At 37.3% G+C, this 23,893-nt stretch overlaps 1 protein-coding gene across 9 annotated transcripts in view; it reads left to right on the forward strand.

Annotated features, from left to right (window-relative positions):
- CDK14 (cyclin dependent kinase 14) overlaps nucleotides 1–23,893 on the forward strand; it is a 399,376-nt gene that overhangs the window by 69,031 nt on the left and 306,452 nt on the right. For all 9 annotated transcript variants that reach the window (XR_012054498.1, XM_072925517.1, XM_041714407.2 and 6 more), the window contains one exon: nucleotides 14,351–14,596. Coding sequence is in view for 8 of the 9 variants with exons in the window: in XM_041714407.2 (XP_041570341.1) it covers nucleotides 14,351–14,596 (246 nt within the window). In the remaining variant the exon portion in view is untranslated. The remainder of the gene's footprint in view (nucleotides 1–14,350; nucleotides 14,597–23,893) is intronic.

Here is a 23,893-nt window from a genome sequence, read left to right on the forward strand (position 1 = left end):
CTGAGCAGACAAAATATCATCAAGATCTCATCTACTTGCAAGGTTGGCAGCCTATCCTATAGCAAAATGGCCACCTGTAAGTTTTTTCCCTTTATTTTTGTTATTTTGCTGTGTAAATCTAAAGCAAAATCAGTACTGAAAATCTCTAGAAGTAAATATGCTCGAACAGATTTTGACATTTTCCCCTGGCACTGTTGGCATTGGTGGGCTGTTTGGAGGGTTGACCTCTGAGCAGGTGCTGTGTCTGTCTCAGACAGGCAGTTCTTTTTTCTCCCAGAGCCCCCACCAAAGAGAACATGGCTAGAGCCATGAAGGGGCTGTGATTAGGCTGAAGAGCTGCCTGGCTGGTCCCACAGGGCAGCTCTGCCGGGCTCCAGCTGTGGAGGCAAGCGGTGAGGGATTATTTTGGTTTTTTAAGGGAAATATTTGAACGGTGCCAACCTCCACTGAGCATTTACCCCTGCAGATTTCAGTAGCTGCCCTGGGTGGGTCTTTGGCGTCAGCAGGAGTTTGCTGGGGTGAGAGTGTGTGTGAGTACACAGCCGGGGGCAGGTGAGAATTTGGGGCATCACATTTGGCAACTTTGGTGTAGATGTGAGTGCAGATGTGCCCCTTAAGGGTCACAGGAACTGCTGAGCAGATCCAAACACCTCTGTTGGGGTTATTTCCCTTTGAAGTCCCAGAAAGGCAAAAAACCTCAGCTGTCAGGGACTGCTGGGCACGGTTTGTAAACTGGGTTTGATAATATTAGCGTTAAAATGTTCCTAAGTGTTTCAGGTATTGCTACAATGATAATTACAGTTTACAATCCCTGTTGAAATGAATAGGAGTATCCTAGCAAATATTACCTGAAGCAACGGAGAGCCTGTGCAATATCAGTTCTCCAAAACCTGTTTCTGAACTAAACAAAAGACTAGCTGGTATTCTTAGTTTGGGAAGAGAAGCTTAATTACTATTTTTTGAACTTCAGTTCCCTTAGATAGGTCTATACTGGCTTCCAGAATCTTTGATTAAGCTTTTTTTCTGCTACCCGGTTAGTAAGGAATGCACTGATCATGTTAAGAATCTGACTCTTAAGGACTTTATTTTTCTTAATACGGTAATTATAATGTTAATGTAAGGACAAAATCTCCCAATAGCAGCTCCATCAGACCTTAAGTGCTCCTTCCACCTACATGGTGACTTCTGTGTCATGGTATGGTTCCGTAAATACCTTTCTGTGACTGCTTTTTGCTTTTGACATAAGTGTATTGTATATTGTCAGAATCATTGATTATATGCATCTCTTTGATGTGTGGCATATTTTTCACTGATATATCTAATTCCGCTCCCTAATATAAGCCTGCACATATTTCTGGATTTAGCAGTTTAGCAAAAAGCACGTAGTGAAAGAGTAATTTAACATAGTACTGAATGTTGAATTCAGGGGGGTGATTTTGTATTATCAACCCTATAAACACATCATTTTGCCTTTGTAGAAGAAACTTTTGCGTTTTCTCTCCATTGCTGGTGATCTTGCTCTTTTGTTTGTCATATTCCTGGGTGGATGGGCTTCTCTGAAGTTGCTGTATCAGTTCTGGACTGGCCTGCAGAGGTCATGGAAAAATGCAGTTTTATCTTTTAGTTGTATTTGTTGTGGTGTGCTAGTCAGAAATGATGTGAAAAGTGTGAGTGGAGATTTTTCTATTATTTTGCTAATATTTGTAGGATTTATTGTTGGAATTTTTGTACAATAATTCTAGAGCTGAATTTGCTATCTCATCCTGCTTACTAGTTCTATTGCAGCTTCTGATTGAAAAATAACTTGATAAACTTAAGCTAGGTGTTATATAAATGTAAAATAACCTAAACTATAACAAATATCATAGCAAACTTTTGATCCAGTCTGTATCATTCTATCCAGGAAATTGAATAGAATTTATGTCAGTTATATTTCAGTTTTGCTGTGTTTATGTTTGTAATTTAATATTAAATTGTCTACAACTTACCTGAAGAGGAAAATACCAAATGTTGCCAAGTTAGAAGTGGGGAAGTAAAACGACTAGGAAAAAGCATAATGTCTGTTTATATATTGTGAAAGCTTAGCTTCACTTAATTAATTTCTGATGCTTTTCAGTCTACAGGCTTAGACCATTTGAATATGTCCTTCACCATTTTATTAAATCTTCATGTAAGTACACAGGAAATACATTTAAACCATTAGAGAGTATGTGTAAAATAGGTTTGCCCAGACTTCCCTGTAAATAGTGGGGGTTTTAATGAACAAATTGGTTCATTATTCAAATATTGTTAAGTATTGGCTATAGAAGTTTTATTTTAATGTAATTCAGAAGAGTTGTCTTGAAAAGTTCAACAGTCTAATAATGGATTGGTTGGTTTTGCTGCTGCCTAGGAAAGTAGTGGAACCAGCCCCCTAACTTTCAAGTTTGCAAGGAACTTTCTGTGTCTGGCAAAGTAGTCCATATACATAAAATTATATGATTATAAATGTGATTGTACTGCTGGTAGGCAGCTGTGCAGGGTAAGTTATGCAAAATATCTACAATCACTCTCAGTTTTGGGACAATTTTGCCGTGAGAAGATCAATGTACTGTAAGGTTGGAGGGCTTCTTACTCTGATGTTCTAATGATAGATGTGATTTTTGACCAATTTGATTCTCAAAATTTGTTGCTTGTTGAAAGTGATTCATGATGAACTCACAGCTTTGAAGGTGCAAATTGCCACCAACTGCAGAAGGCTTGGTTGCTTTGTACTGTTACAGCTTATTCTTTAAAATTCATTTGAGCACAGTCGTAAGTCTACTATAGCACATGTTTTGGCTTGAACACATCAAAGAAGCACCAGTGATTTTCACTTCTCTGTTGAAATACATAGGTTTTTTGTTTTTTCTTTTTAAAATAAGTATTATCTCTATGCTGTTCGTAGAATTCTCATTATAAAATTGTAGCCATCCTTCTTATGATGAGCGATGAGCTCTTCTCAGTATAAGCTTGCAACCTCTCCATTTTAAGTTTTATACATCTTGGCAAGAAAAGATATACTGGTATTCTTCATATTTTGAGTAACTTAATAGGCGATAATTTTCAATTATGCTCCTGACTAAATTCTGAATTGTAGGATATGGCATATTTTCCAGTGTAGCACATTATACACTGAAAAGCAAGTTTCATTATGCTCCCTTACACCTTTTCGCTTTGAAAGTTATTGTTCTGCTGCAAGTCTGGCAAACCTGTGGTAGCTGCTAGAAAATTCCTTTGAGACTTTTCATTCAAGTTTTATAGAATTCTGTAACCAGGTCATTTGTCTGAGGGGAAAAAAGCCAGAAAGAACAAGTTAAAAAAAAGAAGTCAGGTGTATATGAAATCCAAACACAGATGAGGACTTTTCATTTAATTATTTGTGAAACTGGGTTTCTCATCCTTGTCTGAACTCTCAAACTTCCATGAAAGAAAGCAATGGCAGAAAGGTCATGGATGGCTGTTACTAAGATTTCAGGGAGACTGAGCTGGAATGTAGGTTATTCAGATCTTGGAAGATTCCTTGCACAAGAGAATAATGACAAAGTTGAAGCTCTTTTTCTGCCTCTACCTTTATAGTGTGCTGATTTGATAGAGGATACTTTGTCAAATTCAGTGGTTTGGAAGATAATATGTAGAGGAGCAGAACTAGAAACGCTCAGAGAGCTTGTCTTTCCTCGTGACATTCATCTGCCTTGGAAGCTGTATTTCTCAACCTATAGGGTTGTTGACCTCAGGGATGAAGCAAGTAAGAGCAGGAGAGATTTCTTTCTCAGTGTTAAAATGAAACTTTAAAATGCATTGGCAGAATGAACCAAGCAACTCTCATTACCTAGTTTATTGTCTGGATTTTGCTAAAGAGAGTTGAAAAGAAAGGAAGAAAAAAGAAGAAAACAGGAAAAGGAATGAAGTAAGTAGATTTTTATTTTTTTAATGAAGGCTGTGATCTGAAGGAAAAAGAGCCAAACTAATTTACCATTCTAGTTTTGAATTTTTTCTTGCAAAGCACTTTGAAAACATCTGCTGAAGCTAATGTGAGAGTGGCACTGATTTGTTAATGACCATGCAACATGCATGCTGCTTCATTGCAATGAAGGTCGTCATCACACCAGACAAAAGATAACTGCAAAACCTTTCCACCTGCAAATGTGTATATTTCACAAAGATGATTACATGACCTATCCCCTTTGTCTTTTAATTTAAAAAGTGCTCTTCAGCATTTATGAGAAGAGCATATATGTGAAAGGTCTGAGTATTTTGGCTTAAGTCTTATACTGTCAGTTGCATGACCAGATCTCACCAACAGCAGTGTTTTTGTTGCACTCCCTGCTTGTAAGAGGACAATTTTTTTTTACTTTCAGTCCGATGTACTTGATGATAACTGTGACAGAATCAAGAGGCTTGCTAGGGATAGGCAAAGCAGCCTAAAGGAACCGGATAGAACCTATTTTCAAGGCATGGAGTTGTTTACGATTTATTTTCTTAAAAACCTTACTAACAGCCTCAGAATCTAGCAAGAATAGGCATTTTGTTGTCAAGTCTCTCAAGATTTCTCACACTTGAACTTGGCAGTGGGAAGACTTACTGCATTTATGGATATGCCTTTGATAACTTCATGATCAGGGGGAGTTTTGGAGGATAGAATAAAATTATAAACCTGTAAACTCAGAAAGACATAATATACTATTCGCACAAAACCACTATTAATGCTCTTATGGAAAGAAAACTGTATAAACTAGCACTGGCACATGTAGCCATCTGTTGGAGCAGGAGGCTGATATGGAAAATGGATTGAAAATATTTTTTTCATCTTTATTTTTAAATCCTGTTCATATGGTTACAGAGGAGGATAGACAACAGATACAAGTGGGTAACTAAGTAAAAGAGTATAAAAACCACCTGTCACAATTTCTTGGGAGAGTGTTTATGTTCAGACACTTTCTCCACCGTCTTTCTGGTTACCAAGGCATCTTTGGCTTGTGCCTGGCACTGGAAGCTGCCTCTCTCCCACACTGACATCTCTACTGATCCTCAACTGTGCCCTCCTGTTTGATTTTTTGGAGAAATGACCCTTCTACTTTTGGATGCAGCAAATCTGGACTCAGGTTAATGGAAGCGGCAGCCTGGTTGCAATTTCAGGAAAGGTTTGCATGGCACATTGTGTTACATACCATTGTGACAAATGTGAACAGTGTGCAAGTAAAAGGAAGAATTTATTTGCCAGGCTTTATTACTAACACAGTTACTATATTTTGAGGCATCAGTACAGAAATAGAGCAAAATGCCCCTTTAGATCAGCTCTGTTGAGTTTCTGTCTCTTTTCATGAGTGTTAGAGGCTGTCAGGACTTCAGTGTGGCCTTTATCTGAGACCCTGTCCTTAGGTGACTCCTCCTGACACCTCTTGTCACAGAACAGAGTTTTGCTTTGAGAACATACGTTGACTTTTATAAACCTAAAATGTATTTAGGTCTAATCCAGACTCTCTTGAAAAATGGACTTTTTTTTCTCTGCAAGGAGAGGAACATCAACTTTAATGGATTGGAAACTCACTTTTCTGAAGTTAGGCTGTGCTATGAACAGAAAAAAAAATTAGAAATAAATGCTCAGCTTCTCTTTACCATGTTGAGGGCACCTAAAATAATTCCTGATTTCAGGATTGTTCTTGATTCAGAAATTATGCTAATATTTAGGTATAAAGTTAGCAGTATAAATATATACTGTATTGCAGTTGTTGGTGTGTTGGTGGTTAAAGGAAAGAATTGTGTAACCAGTTTTAACGTCTAGTTTAAAATGTTATTTTTCTTGACGCAGGTAAAAATGTTTTCAGGTTTTTATGCAGCTGGGATTCCTACCTCAAGTCTGATCAGTTGGTCTTTCTATGAGAGTGACTTTTTTCTCACTTGGCAATTCAGCAGAGACATTTAATCAGCTCACTGAGTTCAGTGTTTCAGACAAACACAGAGAATTAATGTCAGAGCTTCTAGTTCAAAAATTCTCCCATCTGGCACTTCAGTGACCTTTTTATATTTGCCTTCTTCCATATGACAGTGACAGTTGGTTTAACATCAGCTTTGACTTTGGAAATAAAATGTCCATTTTGGGTGAGTGCCTTTGAGATGGGCTGTGGAAGGTGTATGAGTAAGTTTGTGGTAGGTACAGCAAGGAGCAGAACATATCCCCAGATACCATTTACAGTCTCTGAGCTCTGTTTTCAGTTGCATTTGCTAGCTCCTACCTAGCATTGCTAGCAATCTCTGTAGCCAATTAAGTTAAATAATTATTACCCAAGAATATGAATTATAGTTCTGGGACAAAGAGAGAGGCCATTGGGAGAGGAAAAGAAGTGTTTTATTTTACAACCATATTTTCCTTGTATCTTCCTTCCTTTCTACCACGTCCCTATTTTTTTTTGTCCATCTTTTACTCAAGTACTCTTTCAGCTTCTTTTAGCTGTGCCCATCAAATGTTCAAACCAGAGGGCTGGTGTAGGTGATTACAGGGAGAGGTGAGAGTGTTCAAGGACCTCTTTCAAGTGTGAGCCTGATTGCACTGGTAGCTCTGGTATGAGCTGGCTGGTGATGTCGTGCAGCATTACATGCTCTACTTCCCCTTTCACAATTTTATCCGCTTCCTTATCTCATCTCTTGCTCTTCATGGATCTTTTCCTGTATTGTAGAGTTCTCACCAACTGAACTCTCTTCTCAACCTGTGCATCTTTCTGCTTGTGGGTGCAGCAGTCATTTGCTGACCCTCTCTTGGGGAGGATGGAGAGTGCTACCAGATGGACCAAGAAGAAGCAGGCAAGGCTTTTGTTTAAAATGAGAAAGAGCCTCCCTATTCCTTTGTTCTGCAAAGAGAATGAATCTGCAGATAGCTGCATTTTTATTTTGAACAAAGCTGCTTATAATACTACAGAACATTCCCAAACTGTGTTTTATAAGTAGCAAATGTCAGATTCCAGGGATGCCAAAATCTGCAGATGACTTGTGTTCTCAATTGCCATGGTACCAAAGCATGATAGAGAATAACATGCTTATAAAAGGTATAAAAACTTGTATCCAAATAGGATTTTTCCAGTGAAAGTTAATGGCAGACTTTCTAAGCAATTCAGCTGTTGAACTAGTAGTCACTTAAACCATATATATTTTTTTCTTTATGCATCTCTCTGGGCTTTGGCTCTACAAATTATAATCTATATGTTTATAACTTTTCCCTTAGAAAAGCCCAAGTGCTTTACAAGCTTAATTAGCACTCCCGGTTTCTGCTTGTGACAGGGGCAGGATCACTGTGTGAACAGGAAAATGGAATTGTGGAAAGGTTAAGTGACTTCTTTACCTCACATTAAGTAATTTTAATTTTATTTTTTCTTACTACATGCTAGATCTTGGGTTTCCCTGTATCTGGTCCTTTAATACTATATTTCCTGGAATGGTGTAAGTGGGTGGAATTCAGATATTTCCTTCAGATTTTTCAGTAGCAGCTTTGGATGTCCACTCTGGTATTTACCCAGCCAGTCACTTTCCCCCCCAGATTTACACTGTGGCAATAAGCAACAGAAAACAGTAGATTGCAATTTAAAAATATTTTATGTAAGTCTGAATCCACTGGATGACCAAAGTAAGCATTTGTAGTGTTAAATGTAAGAATTAAACCCCAGATATAATGCATCTTCCTGAAAGATGTGACGAGTTTCAGAGTAGGGTGTCTTTACACTAAACAAGCATTTTAAACATTTTTTCTTCTATGTGGTAGGATATCTGACCTGTTCTGCCAGAAATGGTTGTTCTTTGTTACTGAGGATATCTTTATTCATATTAATAAATTTCACTGATATGGGACAGTCTGTATTTTACTAAGTACCCAAACAGGTGATTAACTCCTGGTCATTCATGACTGTTTAAAAATTCATGAACTGTAAGACTATAAATTACTTACATGGTTTATTGGATCAGTCTCACTCTTTCAATGCTATATGACTTTAAGCAGTAAATGATCTAGTCTAGCAACCTTTAATTTTAAGAATCCTCCTTCTTTGGGAGGTCTTAATTTTGACGACAGTGATGAAGTGAAAAAATCTTGCCTTGAAACTGTATCACAATAACTACATCTGATACACCATTTATTATTTTCACATTAATCCCAAATGCACATTAAGGAGTATTGCCTGAAATGAGATTTAAGGTGATTCAAAGAGGCATCTTTATTTAGAAATGGTTCTATGAATGATTATACTAATTTTTATTTATTTAATGGGGCTTATTGTGAAGCTTTATACATGGAGAAAAATTACTCTTGTGATTTCAGTCTCCTAACTTCAGCAGTATTCCTTATGGGGAAAAAAAATTGCTTAAATGCTGAAATTATGTTTTAAGATATGGTAAGTACCATGATGTTAGGGTGGAGGCTGTAGCCCCATGGTCCATACTGACATAACGATGACTAAGGTTCTTTATCCTAGAGCAGCCTTGGGATCTTCTCAAATTGACTGGGAGACTGGGCAGGGAGCATGTCCAGGCTGTGTTGTTGTGTGTCATACATTGTCTTCAGATTCTGATCCCCAACTAAGAAAGTTGCAAAGTATAAACTATGTTGTGTTTTTTTTGTGGTTCTAATATGAGAATCTCTCTCTTGAATATTCTGTGTCTTTTTACCTTAAATAAATAAAAAAAAAAAAACACAGAGAAACACAAAAATAACTTTTAATGTCAAGCTGCACTAACTTTTGTGATGCTGCATGTAATTTTGCTTTACATTGCCAGAATCTGTGATGGCTTAAGTAATTACTGAAATTGACATGAATATTCTGATTTTCTAGATGAATCTTCCTTGTGTGGTTTCTTTTAAAAGTAGACAAGAGCTCTTCAGGTACTTGCAAAGTGGCTGTTTGTGCTATAGGTTTTAAGTGGCCAAATGTCTCATCATGATGTCTCGTTTTGTCTTAAGTTTTTCAGTTGAGACTGAGTACATAATTGTGGACAAATTTTAAAAGTAGGTTTAATTCAGTAATTAGAGTATGGAGAATGTGTATGGCTTGGCAGCAGAATGTGGGACAACTTGAGGAAGTACAGTTGTGTATTGACATCAATGATCCATACGTGAGAAATGTAATGGGCAGGATACTCATGGAGAGGTGCTTCTCTTGGAGCACTCCTGGGCTGATAGGGATCTTTTTTCCAAGATCTGGAAATCAGATTTGGGATCAGGGACTCTCAGCTGTTAATACTGTTGCCTCACTGAGTAGGAATAGTTACTGCTATTTTCTGGATTAAATCTTTTCCTACAAGATACCAAGTGCCTGGGCAGTTTCTGAGTGCTCCTTTGGAAGTGTTATTCCAAAGAGTAACTTCAAACACAAAAAATTATTTTCTGTAGGACCACTTTGTTTTTGGTGTAGAAAAGCAAATATCTTTAAAGGGAGACTGGTATTGGAATGTAGCCTTTTCACAATTTTCATCTTAGACCCAAAGCAGAGACTTTGGGGATGAATGTTCTACCTGTAAAATTTTTTGGTGTGAATACCATGCGTATTATTCTCATTGTTTTGTGTTCCTTTTTTCCCATCTAGATTTTTTTTTAGTATCATCTGCTCCTTGTCTTGGCCCCTCTCCTGCCATTTTTGCCAATATCCACTTTTCACCATGATTCTCTGAGATACTGAGATTCCTGTGAAGTGGAACCCTCGGTGACAATGCAGCTATTTCCTCCTTTATTTTTCATGTCTGGGGCCACCTAACATGCCCAAAGTCAGAAGTGGTGAATAGTCCAGTGAATTCCTTAAGCACTTTATATCTGATATAAGGTTTGGAAGGATAGTAATATTTTCTTGTTTATTGATTATGTAACAATCCATACATGATGCAGGTATTTTTGTGTATTCCCTGTTAAATGTGTGATAATTTATAGCTGTTAAGTGTAAGCTGATTGGCTTATTTTAAAATCCTGTTTTCTGTAAAGAAGAGTTAAAGCATAAATGAAGATCCCATACCTCTGCTCCTCATAATTATGGGATCTGCTGGCAAAGATACCCCATCTGAAAGAGATAAGTGTGGTTCCATTGCCCTACTTTTAAAAGCCAAATTGTTTTGGAAATAGTTTATACCTCAGAAAATTTTGCCTTGAATGTAGTTTGTGGTGGGAGAAGCATGAAATCGTGGCAGTAACTCCTGAAGGGGAAAGAATCACTTCAAGTGTTGACATACCTTAATGTTTATTATATGATTACTTGTTTTAAAGAAATGACAATTAAAACTGGTAATGACTCATGCAGTTGGCTAGACAGAGCTTTCTTTAAATGCACGGAACTATTAATACTGAAAGTTTCTTCTCCTTGATTGCATTATATAAATCATAATTGTCATCTTGCATATGACAAAACAGGGTATCACTTGTGACCTCTACATACATTTGAGGTCAGTGCTTTTAATAGTTAAGGTGCCATTGAATATCACATCTTCATGTAGCACCAGTTTTTGACTCTGGTGGCATTTACAGCATCTCAATGAGTGTCTGGGCTATACTGTTTTAACTATGGCATTACATAGGTGGGGAGGGCTAATGAATCATAGATACTGACTTCCTATATTAAATGGCTTTTTTCACTTTGTTTTTTATTCTGATAACTGTAGCTAAAATAGATATTCAACAAAATCATCTGCTTTTGAGGCTGCATTGGAAAAATATAGTTTCCATAACCTTCTGGATTGTTATCTTCATTGAGGTGACTAGAGTTATTCTGTGCGTAAAAGAAGGGTTAATAAAAGAACGATGCCCATCTGAAGAACCTATGACTTTGGTAGATAGAAAGAATGAAACGGGGTGAAAAGAAAAGTCTGGTCTTAAATGTGAGAGAATGTACTTAGAGGGAAAGTCTCGCTATCCCAGAGGATCACCCAGGACCATCCAAAAAATTCTGAAAATGAACCATGCTTTATTACAAATATTTTATTACAAATACTATATTTGTAATAAGGTAATTACAAATAAATGTGCTTTATTCCAAGTACTGTGCTTTAACTGGAAAATGGTCCTTAATTCTTTTATGCAAAAAGAAATCTGGAAATGAGAAGGTATTTTAGGCTTCTCCTCACTACCCGCAAGGAGCTACCAGGTGGTAGACACTGATTTGCAAGTGTAACACCTTCTCATGATAAGTATTTGTACATATCCTTTGAGAAGTTGAAATTTATAAGCAGCAGTTATACTGTACAAAGGAAAATTATATTTGAAAGGCTGAATTAGGGTAAAAAAATTCAAATCCATAATGTTCCTAAAAGCGATATGGTCAAGCTGGTGAAATCTATGATAATTTTTATGAAGAGGAAGACTCCCAAAATAAGTTATGTTTCAGTTTTGCTTAGCAAATTGTTGCTTTTTTGCACGATAGACCACTGCAGAATAAGTTGTACCCTTAGCTGGAGCACAGGAGCAGCTGGTCAGCACTCCTGCTGACCCACGGCAAAATCTGCTCTACTGTGGTAGCTTAACCTTGCTGATGGAGGGAAACCTGAAACCACCAATGAGTTTGTGACCTTAAGCTGGTTACAGCCAGTGCTCAGTGCTGACCTTTTAGACCTGGTCCTTTCAGATTTTACAGAACAGAGTCTCAGACTGAAGTTGGCCTGTCAATGGACTTGGCCTGTCAATGGCAGAATGTAAAACAAATGCTTAAATATTGTTTCTCTTCAGTGTTTTATAGGCAAGGTAGACAGTTTGGAAATGTGTACCCTGCAACAGCAGCGTAAGCTTAGCTTTGCTGGGCTTCAACAGTGTGCTCTGTTCAGCAGCCGTTTGGAGAGAATGCTTTGTTTCTGTCAAGGAAATACTGGTATCGGTGAGAGGGAAGTGATTTATTAAACCCCTTGTCAGCTCTGGCAGGAGATGTGCTGCAGTTGCAGAACAGGCAGATGGGCAGGGTGAGCAGCCTCTACTTTTGCATTTCTCTGCAGTCCTCAGGCTTTTCCATTAGTGACTGTGGTGTCCAGCCTGTGCATCCACCAAGGTGTTTGACTTCTGAGTGGGGAGCTGGTTGGTTGGGGAGCTCATCTTGGTTTTAGCCATTTACAGTTTGGAAGCTGGCTATTATAAGATGATACTGGGGATTTTTATCCTACTCTGGATTCAGTCAAGTGGCCTGAAGGCTAGAATGCCTCCCTTCAAAATCTAAATTGCAAACTATTAATGCTTCCAGTTACGACAATAGTTGCACATAGTTACTTGGCCCATGTTAGACCTAGACATGGGTATTTTTCCAGTGGAGAAAGAAATCAGAAGCAGCATTCATGGCATTATTATCTATAATATATTTATAGCTGTGTATTCCAAATATTTCAATCTGCTACAGGCACCTTGTCACCTGAAAGGAAGACAAGTACCACTTTGGAACTTTTTGTCCACATCTCCTGCCCCTGTTTTCTAGATCATAGGGTACCAAATGCTGAGAAATACTTATTACTGATTTATTTGCATCCATGTTGATTAAGCAACATGGAAGTGCTGCTATATTAACAGTGATTTCAATTTACATTATTTTAAAACATCTTTGTTGGTAGCAAGCATTGCAAGAATATGGAGGTGACAGTGGGATGTATGTGGATACATACAGACATGGATACATGTCTGTGCATATGAGTTGTTTTAAGGAAAATAAACCAATTAGTTTTACAAGATGACCAATTAAATACTCCTTGTACTGCAGCTGTTTATCTTTTCTTTCTGAAGTAACAAACCAAAATTACATAATTGTCTTAATTTAAGCCCGAAAAAGAATTATCATTTGGAAAAAAAGGGGATATTTCCTTTTCTCAAGGAAGTTATGACTTGGTGAAGTTCTAATCTTGGAGAAATCGCATTAGTGAGAAGAAATGCGAACCTTTGTAAGTCTGCTTTGTGACAGTAGTGATGTCCTTCATTATAGTTGACCTGGTATATGATCATTTGGCCAGATGGCACAATGCAAGAAACATACTTTAAATTTTTAATGTAGAAAAGAAAGCTTTCATCTACTGTTACAGTGGATCATAAAAAAAAAAAAAAAAAAGAAAAAGCTAAACTCCACAAGGTATAGTCATCCAGTATTTCTATAAACAATTGGAGTAAGTTGGATTTCAAGGCACAAAATGCCTCTGGAAAAATGGCAAAGAATAATTTATTTGAGACGTTTTTGGAGACACTTTGCTTTCGGAAGGAAGACTCCTGATTTAATGGTAATTTATTTTTTCTTTTTAATATTAGCTGTTTTAGGATAACAAGTTTTCAAAAATTAGTATAGATTATAGGTGCTTGAATGGAGTATTAAATTGTTTTTATATGAACAGTTCAATTGACAGCAAATGAACACTGTCTATCCTTAAACACATGCAAATGTCATGGAAAAAAGTAAGTTTTAGATTACTTTGATTGTCTTAAAATTTAGAAAGTCTCTAGGGTCTGCCTGCATCACACTTCATAACTTTTCCCTGTAGCGTGAAAGCTGAAATTATATCTTTTGTTTCCAAGTAAAAAGTCAAGTCTCTTATGGGTGACAACAGAAACTGAGTCTTCCAACACAACCCCTCACCAACAGTGTAATTTAAAAAAATGTCATATGTATTGAAATGAAAACCAGAAACATACATGACTGGAGTATCTAAAAGTGCTGCTCTGCTTGTTTAGTTCTTTTGAACTAACCACAGCACATTCTGATAGCTCAAGCAGCAAGTGTCAGTCTGTAGAGTTTGGCAGAGTTGTACTTCACAGTAACAAAGAATTGAACTTCTGTGCTTTAGTATGCCGTTAAGCTGCAGTCTCACGTTTCAGTGCCCGGGAATTGATTTACTGATTTGATTTTCTGAGACATATGGTGATAATAATAATAACACTGTATAAGCATTATTTAAAAATATCATAATATACCGGTATTGAATCTTTGGAAAGCCAGCACCAGCCAGTGCATATACAAACTACCATCATTTATTTTAGTTTAGTCTCATCCAATTTTGAACAAATGGAAATCAATACTGCTTGTGGATATCTGTGGCTAGATTGGCGAGAGAAGTGAAGTGGCATTTTTGCCAAGAACACATTGTACAAGAAAACACAAATGTATGAATTTATGTATGTCCCTCTTTTGCCTTCCTTTTCCAGGATCTTTCAGTACATTGTACAAAGATAGGCTTTTAATAGTTATTATTGTGATGTGGATGTCCCCTATGTAAAATGCATGTGTTGTTTTCAATTTTAACTTAGAATGTGAATGCTTATAAAGTTCAGTGCCTTTTTTGATGTTGGCTGGTGCATTGAATGATATCGACTTTAAGCCTGTTAGAGTCAACAAATGATGTTTTTTCTTTTCAGATATGTGTCACAAAGATGTCTACACGGAACTGCCAGGGAATGGATTCAGTGATCAAACCTCTGGATACAATTCCTGAGGATAAAAAAGTTCGGGTTCAGAGGACACAGAGTAGTTTTGATCCGTTTGAGAAGCCAACTAATCAAGTGAAGAGGGTTCATTCTGAGAACAACGCTTGCATTAACTTCAAAACTTCATCTGCAGGGAAGGAATCACCTAAAGTCAGGCGGCACTCCAGCCCCAGCTCTGTAAGTGCACTGTCCTGATACCTCTGCGTGGGCCACATGGTGGAATTAGGGGCACCAGATAAAGGTTTTCTTGCTTAAGAAAGGATTGTTTACTTGGAAACAACAAAGGAAAAGGTCATGGCTGCTATGAAATATGTTTTCCATATATATTTGTAGTGTTATTAATGAAATAGGATCAGAAAATAGAACTTGAAAAAGAATATGATTTATTTATTCCTTTCAGATGTTATTTAGGGTGTCTTACAGGATTTCTAAGCATTTTCCTCTCCTTATCCTGGTATGTCATTACAGCTGCTATAATGTTTATGCAGCAAATTTGTTTATTTGTGAAGAGGAATTCTTTCCTATGAAGTTTAAGAACCCACATGAATTGCGTTTTGAATTTTAAATTTCACTTTTAGAGAAACAGATCAGATTTGACAGATTTTGTTTACATTTTATAATTATCCTTTTAAAATCAAGTAGTAAAAAATAACATTTATTTCCCTGTCAGAAATTCTGTGAGAGAGAGAGAGGGAAGAGAGATAAATAACAGACAAGGGTTTGGCCACACATCATAATAGTTTTATTCTCAAGTATTTTGAAAGAAACTAGATAAGTAAAATGTCATGTCTTTAGTGAGTAATGCCTGTAACAGATTTCCCACAAAAGACCTTCAAAATTATTGAAAAACTATTTCTGTTATGCTTTGGGAAGAAAAATCCATAATAATGTGACCTTTGAGTTGAAAACTACAGATCTAAGTAGAATGGATGTAACACTTCAAATCTTATTTGGTGTGAAAAAATTTAAAAGGTTGATTGCCTCTTCTTTTTTCTTTTCTTTCTTTTCTTTGTTTTGCTCTATTTTCTGGAGATCTTCAATCCTCCCTACAGAAGTCTGACTGAAGCCTGTCAGACTTCTGATGAGAAATGGCAGAAGATTAATTTTCTGTAGATGAACTGTGTTTAACCCATGTGAATTTAGCGGGTAAGATGTCACGCCTCCAGGGGACTGTCCTTTTTAGAAAAGGTTACATTTTAAAATGTAACCATCTGTAGCAAAAACAAATTTGCTTTTTTACCATCACTTGGCATTATATAGCTGCTGCAGAAAATGTCTCTAGTGTATTCCATCTGAGTCCATGACAAGGAATTCTTACCATAAAACTTTTACAATCAATAAGAGTGGAAGAATCTATTTGCACTGTGTTTACTTGTTTGTGATGCCTGATTATTTTTTGGCACCAGAACTATTAATTGAAATTACTTTCTTTTGGGGAGATCTTAAGTATTTTGTGGTATTAACTCACTCCTCATCTCTGCTGTTCCTCTTAGAGGCTATTACTAATTTCTGTTTATGTTTTTGACATTGTTTTGTTAACACTGAAAGGTTTCAGTTTCTTTGTTTCCAGAATTTTGAAGCAGATATTTTTGAAAATGTGTTTTTGGTATCTTGTTCTTCTCCAGAAGGCTTGCACTCTACTGCATCCATACGATCTCCTATGCTCCCAGTATTTTTTTATGTTAATGACAATAATGCTTCCTCTACTAGTATGGTGCTGCTCAGAGCCACAGTTAAACATATGATTTTGGTAATCTTCGTTCACGGTGACTCACACAGACTTACTGAGTACAGGAGGTGCAAAGGAATTTCTTGAAATACAATTCTTATTTCTCAGCTTCCTGTAATTCTCTCAGATTTTTATAGCTCTGTTTTGTGAACTCAGTTCTTCCTTTTGCTTGGAGGCATTGTTAGTGATTTTTGACTTTTCCTCACAAGGAGGAGCATGGGGAGTAATGAAAGTGTTCATGCCAATGAAGAGGAAAGAGCAGTTCACAGCAAAAGGTGATGTTAACCCTCTGCTGATCAGGTCACACCTGGTCCTGCCTGGCAGACCTGAGTTCAGCATCCAAGGCAGAGACAAGATCAAGATGCTTTACTCCCATTCCCAGAACCTGAATACATGGCTTCAGGCAGTAGATGGCCTGATGCACATTTTATTGAGTGATACCCATGTGGTTAGTTGCAGAAATGTATCATTCTGTGGTTTTGAATTATACTTGAATTAACAAGGGGTTTAGGGTTGTCTGGCAGATGCCCTTGCTACTTGCTCTTCTGATCATTACATCTTTTTCTTCCAAGTCAGCTGCATATTCTCCTTTACTGAGTTCATACTTGGTTCTCTGGAAGTTCTCCTCTTTATAGTTTATACCAGTCTGAACAAGCATTTCAGTTTCTGTAAATATTCTTGAACATGCTATGCCCTCTGGGTCATATGGGCTATAGCTGTGGAGTTATTTCTCAGTTTTGGCTCTGCTTTCTATAAGCTTTATTTTAAGATATTCTGATAGAGATATGCTACCTTCAATTTTCTCCTTCTATGTTTGATTAGTAGGGGAACTGAATTAGAGACAGGTTTCCATTTAGTTTTTTTCTTTCATCCTTTGAAGTCCTCTGTAGCGGTCAGGTGTGGAAATGATCTCTTACAGAAGGTACATGGCTGAGGCTTGCAGTCTCCATATCACTCACTGCTTCTGCTCAGGTAAAAGTCCTTTATTTGTCTCAGAAAAATAACATTTTTCAAGATGTGACCTGAAAGACCTTGTTTATAATGCCCTGGGGTGTCAGTTTCAGTTTTGATTAATCTCAGCAGCTTTATCACCTCTTTGACAGGTATCAGTTTCAGTGTTTGGTAAAGATTACAAAATACTCAGCAGGTGGTGTGTTGCCCATTTTGTGTTGTCCATACCTTTGAAATGCAGTGCACTTTGTGATGAGAAAGATGAAACACACACAGAGGTTTGGGGAAGCTGGAGCTCCGTGATCCTCACACAGATTGTCACTTGGAAAATAAATCTCTTGCTTTTGAACTTGAAGTATTTTTCTGCAGTTAATGTCACACCTTGTTGAAACCTGGTAGAATTCCTGTGTAGTTAATTAGTACAGTAGCATACAGACAGAATTTAGCACTTTTTGTTTGTTTGTTCATGTACAACAAGAATTTTTTAAAAATTTTTGCACTTAGAATCTTTCCACTTTCTCTACTTGCTTTGGACATAAGAAAACATCTATGAGAGTGATTTCCAAACTGCTTATGCTGATTGAAATTGTATGTTATTATGGGATTAATTTTCCAGCAAAACAGAATTATTCCTTTATTACAACAGAGTAGTGGATAACCTGGAGGTAGCAAAGTAGGCATTTGCCTACCTGTGCCTTGCCTGTCAGCCACTGTTAGAAGGGAATTTGGCTTGACAAACATTTTCTCCAGTCCATCCCAACACAATATTTTTTTTTGTGTGTGTTTGTGTGTGTGTGTGTGTGTATAATATATATATATAGCTATAGCTGTGCATGCTTATCCATCCCTCTCTCTCTCTGTCTATATCTATCTTTCTAAAAATCTCATGCCAAGTCCTTTGTCTACCAAGGCAAGGAAATTCTTTTCTTTTCTCCTCAAAGAAGAAAAAGGTAATACGACATAATAAACTAGACAAAATAAAAAAAAATCACAGCTGAAAAGCAAACATGTGCCACTCTTCCCCAAACATCTGGATTTAAATGATGGCTTGACTCTAAGTATCTGAAAATTTTATTTGAGATCCCTGCTCTTTAGACACATTATCAAATTCTCCAGTGAAAGGTAAAGTTTTGGTGTATTCAGTGTACACATTTTATACAGTAAAATAGTACTTTTGTACCATATATAAATAGAATATTGCAAGCTGTATAAAGTAGCCATCTGCTCAAAGATTTAGTTTTGTAGTGATACACATCAGTTTGTTCTCCTTGAATAGCTTAAGCTCCCTGGTGGTGAATTTAAATGTCATGCAAAGGTATATGCTCCTACCTGTCAGTTACTTTTTAAAAACAAAATCAAGCAAAACCCTAATGTTTTACTAACTCAGAAAAATGTAAAAACCCCAAACATTCAAATAAAAATAATTGCAATAACCAATGTTTTACTGCACTGACTGTACTCTTTTTGGAGAGCAGCCTTTCTTCTGTTCCTGTAACTTTTATTAATTTTCAGTCCTGATACATGCAACTTTCTGCCAAAAAGTACAAGCAAAAAAGCATGAATCCTATAATGATCCTACTGATCCTGTTAGAACATTGAAAGTAAGTTGTGTAAGAAATCTAGCTTAAAATAGACACTAATGTCAGGATTTTCTCCGAAAGTTAGGAATCATTTCTGTCTTCCCAAATAAACACTTGTTGTGCCAATCTTGCCTCTTTTCCTATCCAGAGGTAGGCAACCTTCTCCAGTTAGGAACCTGTTAATTACTAGGGTAACTGCATCCTTCCTGGTTGATATGTTTTATGGAGGTAAGGTAATTTCAGAGCTCGGTGTAGAGAGTCGAGCGTTCTTTACTGGCACAAAGGAAAGTGTTAATAATTGTTAACCTGAAGGATGCTCTCAAGATGAAAAGGCAGATAAAATGTGGCAGTTGAGCCAGCTCCTGTGCTCTAATAGCCTGGAGAACAAGTGAAGAGCTTTAAAAACTGCACCCTTCACACAGAGCTCTATGGTTGCTTCAGCCCAGGTCGCTCTTAATTTATGGCTGTGTGTTAAAGGGTTAGAAAGATGCAAGCAGCAGAATGGGATCAGAGAGTGGGAGAACTGAGGCTGAGGCTTGGTTTGAAGGCTTGAACATATTGCTGAGCTGGGCAATGTATCCCTTGAACATTGCCCTACAAAACAGTCCAACTTTCAAGATATGGTCAAATTGGCCTATTATTATAGGTTGGAGGCAACCTGCAATTAGTGTGAAAACTGCATATGGTTTTGTGAAAGAAGGTTTACTCTTGTGACAAAAAAGACAAAATGGTTAAAAAATAATTATTATTGTTCATTTTTTGTGATTTAATCTCAGTTGAGCTTCTTGGCCTGCGTTTTTCTTTCAAGTTTTTCTAGCAATCCTTTTTTTTTTTTTTTGAGGTGTATAACAAAGCAGATATTCACTTTTGATTTTCTTTAATTGACAAAGGTACTGTGAAAATAATATTTTTCTCTTAATGACAGTTTTATATTGAAGTTTAATATCCCCCAGTTAAAAAAAAAGAAAAAGATCTATTTAAAACTTAGACTCGGGAGTGTGACAGTTAAGTGTGACATTCACAAGCTGTTCTGCAGTTATGAAAAATGCATGAGAACATAACCCACACAGCTTCTATAGGAATAGTCAGGTGATTTTTAGTGTAATTTTCCATTAAAGCCTTCTTTATTACGTAGATTTTGAAAAATTCTGAGAAAGAGAAGCATTTACATGGCAATGTAGTGCAAGGATTCACTCTGCAAGACCTTGTTTTAAGCCTGTTATCATTGATTGATGTTATCATGATTGATTCAAGCTGTATCAATGAAACGGCCATTTGAAACTATGTGGTCAGAACAGGCAGTTTCTTCTCATTTCTTTTTTTCTTTGTTATTTTTAATACTCTCACATCAGTTTGAAATAGTAGCTTCTTCTATTTCTATACTCAGCATTTTGGCGTACTCTTTCTATCCTTGTTACTATGATCTGTATTTCCTTAACCAGAAGGGAAAAAATATCTAATCTTGGTTACTGCAAGCCATGCTGCTAAAAATGCTCACTTCTGTGCTCAGTGGTGCTCTTAGACTAATCTAGCACTGAGAAAAATGTAGGCTTGTTAGTAAGAAAGCTACCTAATGAAAACTCTTTTCAAGGAAAGTGAAACATGAAGGCAAACAAGTAAAATTCCCACTGAGTTTCCTGAAGGGAAAAATCTGCATTGTTCTGTGCTCCAGTTGCCCATGTCCTCTTGGGGATAACATGATCTACCACAACCTGTACCGACTTTCACAGTGACTTGGGACTGTGTTCTTCAGAGGCATGAGGACCTTTACTCCCTTTTGTCTCAGTAATTCATTTAGCTTTCCCATTTGAGTTCTTTGAAGGATTTCTCCAGAGCATGAAAGTTCACTTCACAGTGAGTTTTCCAGTTGTATCAAATTCTTGCTGCCTGGTTGTTTACTGCCTGTTTAACTTTCTGCTTTTAGATAGTTCACTCCTGGTCACATATGTACCTAGGTGTTGGGTTTTTTTTCCAGCTTTGTATGTTTGGAGTTTTTCCTCAGCTTTCTATTTTTTTAAATTTTTTTTTTAGTAGCAAATGAGGAGCTCCAGCACGCAGCAACAGGCTTCTTTCAGCCTAAGTAGTCCCAATGATATTTAGTACATAGAAGGGTTGCCAAGCACTGGAAAAGGCTGCTTGGGGAAGTGATTTAATCACAATTTAAAAGATGTGTATAGATGTGGTGCTTGGGAACATATGTGGTGAGCTTGGCAGTGTTAGGATTAGAGTTGGATTTGGTGATCTTTAAAATATTTTCAAACCTAAATAATTCTGTGAGTCTCTTTTGGTGTTTTAGAGGGTTAAAAAGCAGTAAAAAGGAGAAAGAGAAATGGAAAAATAATAGCTATAAAAGTATTGTAAGCTGTAAAAGTATTTTAAGCTTCTTCAAACAGAAGCGTTGAAAAAAATTATCAAAATACATGTGTTTAGCTAAAACTAGTACTCTTTTCCATTGAGAAATATTGTCTGGGTCAAACTGGGGGAATTGCACTGTTATGTAACATACAGGGAATTTCTTGTGAGTCTGCTGCTTGTGATGTCTGTCAGTGGCTGAGGCAAACACATCTGATGTGCTCTGGATATGTCTCACTCACTATGTGTATTTCAGTCAACCACAGCCCAGGCAGAGTAAGGAATTCCTGTTATTTAACAACACAAATCTCCGTCTGTATATATTCCCGTGTATTTTACCAGAAGGAATAAAATACTTTGGAAGAAGAAATTAAAAGTGGATTTTTGGATTTGATTTTAATATTAGCATTTAATAAAAAAGCCACCAACCTTGCTGTAACAAATAATATTTTTTTTAACAGAAATAGTTGAAAAGGATAAGCTAATGTGGAGAAATATGAATAATGAAATTCATATCTATGAAGCTGAAAAAATACCCATATGAATGAGGGACTGTAATAATAAAGGAAAGTAGGCTGAAATGGTTATAGTTTTCAGCAGTCATGTGGAATTTCAAATTATTTAGATTCCTTTTTTTAGATTCCTTTAAGCTTAAAACTTTAGATTCCTTTAAGCTTAAAACTAAATTTGTAATTAAAAGTTTGAATTAGTGTATGAGATTTCATTTTAAAAAAATGGAGAAGTATTTGGGGAAATGGTAAAGCTGTCCCTTCATTGTCTAAAATAATTGCGATATGATGAGTGTTTCAGCATTTCATTAAGAAGTATCACACAAATTATTTATATTATTATGTATATTCTTCTGCCTCAGAATTTATTACCATTTTTAAAAATAAAATCCCATGAGGTGCTTTTCTCCACCACATACCTTCCGAAATTGTAAGCCTTTAAATATTACAAATGCAAGGAAAAATAATGTCTATTTTCACAAAGGGAGATCTCACAGTGGAGAACTTGGGCAATCCAGTCTGGTGGTGCTGAGGTGAGCTGCGCTGCACAGGCAAGGTGCTGTAGGCTGGGCAGGGGGGGTGTCAGCAGGGGTTTGGGCTGGTTCTGGGCTCGTACCCAGGGAGAGCAGGCACTGAACTGCTGCAGGGGCTGGGCACGGGGCTGAGCTGGGCACGGGGCTGAGCTGGGCATGGGGCTGAGCTGGGCACAGGGCTGAGCTGGGTATAAGGCTGAGCTGGGCATAAGGCTGAGCTGGGCATAAGACTGAGCTGGGCTCGGGGCTGAGCTGGGCAGAGGGCTGAGCTGGGCTCGGGGCTGAGCTGGGCTCGGGGCTGAACTGGGCATAAGGCTGAGCTGGGCAGAGGGCTGAGCTGGGCATAAGGCTGAGCTGGGCTCGGGGCTGAGCTGGGCCCGGGGCTGAACTGGGCACGGGGCTGAGCTGGGCACAGGGATGAGCTGGGCACAGGGCTGAGCTGGGCACAGGGCTCCCACTTGAACCCCCAGAAGTGAACTGCCCTCCTGCTCCGGCCAGCACCCGCTTTTGAGTTCTGACTGTGCTCAGTGAGGAAGCAGCAGCTTCCAGGAGGAGAATGAGTCAAAAGTCATGACTTTCAGTCTGTGCTTCTGGCAGCTGGACTATAGAGAAATGAGCTTGAGGTTGTAGGAATAATTATTGTTGATGATCTACTGTGTGGTAATGGATTAAAGGCATCCTGTTTCCTATCAAGATCTTAGGGCTTTACAAGTTGTTGCAACTTTTAGATGATGGTTTCCAGAGGTAGAGAATAAAAGTAAATCTCAGTGTGAAAATAAGAATGGATGTGAAACACATGTATACACCCTGTCCTTTCTCTGTCATGTTATGAGGAAGCCAACAGTGAACTATTCACTGTTAACTAGGGCAGCATTTGCACTCCAAACAAAGCTACTCACTGTGTGTTCATTGCAGCCTGCAATTTGGGAAATACTTTGCGCTCCCTCTTCATTATATGCAAGACATTTAAACATCTGACCACGTTTTCCTGAAGTTTTTAAATGTTGCATTAGTCCATAATTGGATACCTAAATGAGAAGTCTACTTGAATAAATATTTTAGTCACCTCTATTAGTGACATCTGTAATAAAACTGTGATAAAAAGATCCTGTTTTTTTTTTTTTTTTTAACTGGGCAGAATGCCTTTTTAAGCACATATTGGAAAGAAAGAATATTACTGCCTTATCTATAATGAAGTGTTCCAAAAAATGTAGCAGGAAAAAGATCTGAGAGTTTCCTTATGACAAATTTGTGTAAATCTACTAATACTTAGGAATTGGATAGCAAAATATTAGGTTGTTCTTTGCATTGCAGAGAGGTGAAAGATCTCAATTTTGCAAACATATATATGTATGTCCTTATACCATTGAATAGAAAGCTAAAATGTTGATATAAAGAAAAGGTGCATAATCGCCAAAGTGTCAGAATTTTTGCATAGGAGAAATGAAGAATAGTTGAATAAAGAGAATGTTTGCTTTTTCTGGCTAATGGTTAATAGGGTGTGGTGGACAAGTATGAGGTACCAGTCAGCTTACCTGGGATGCCTCTGCCTGTTTAAATAGAAGCAATTTTTAGGGTCAGTTGATTTCTTTAAAAAAAAACTTACAACCATGGCTTAGCAAGAATTTACACACAGATGTGCCTTGTACTGTAATGTTTGTTTCCTTTCAAAAAACTGATACATGGGTACTTTTTGTAAATCAGACAAAAGATCCCAAATGTGAGGGTGTACATGGCTCATCCCAGCTGAATTCAGCCTTAACCATGCTGGGTTTGCTTGTCTGCTTTTCTTGGTAGCCTTTAACAAGAGTATTATCAAA

The sequence above is a fragment of the Taeniopygia guttata genome, chromosome 2 (genome assembly GCF_048771995.1).
Source record: "Taeniopygia guttata chromosome 2, bTaeGut7.mat, whole genome shotgun sequence".
Taxonomy (NCBI): domain Eukaryota; kingdom Metazoa; phylum Chordata; class Aves; order Passeriformes; family Estrildidae; genus Taeniopygia; species Taeniopygia guttata.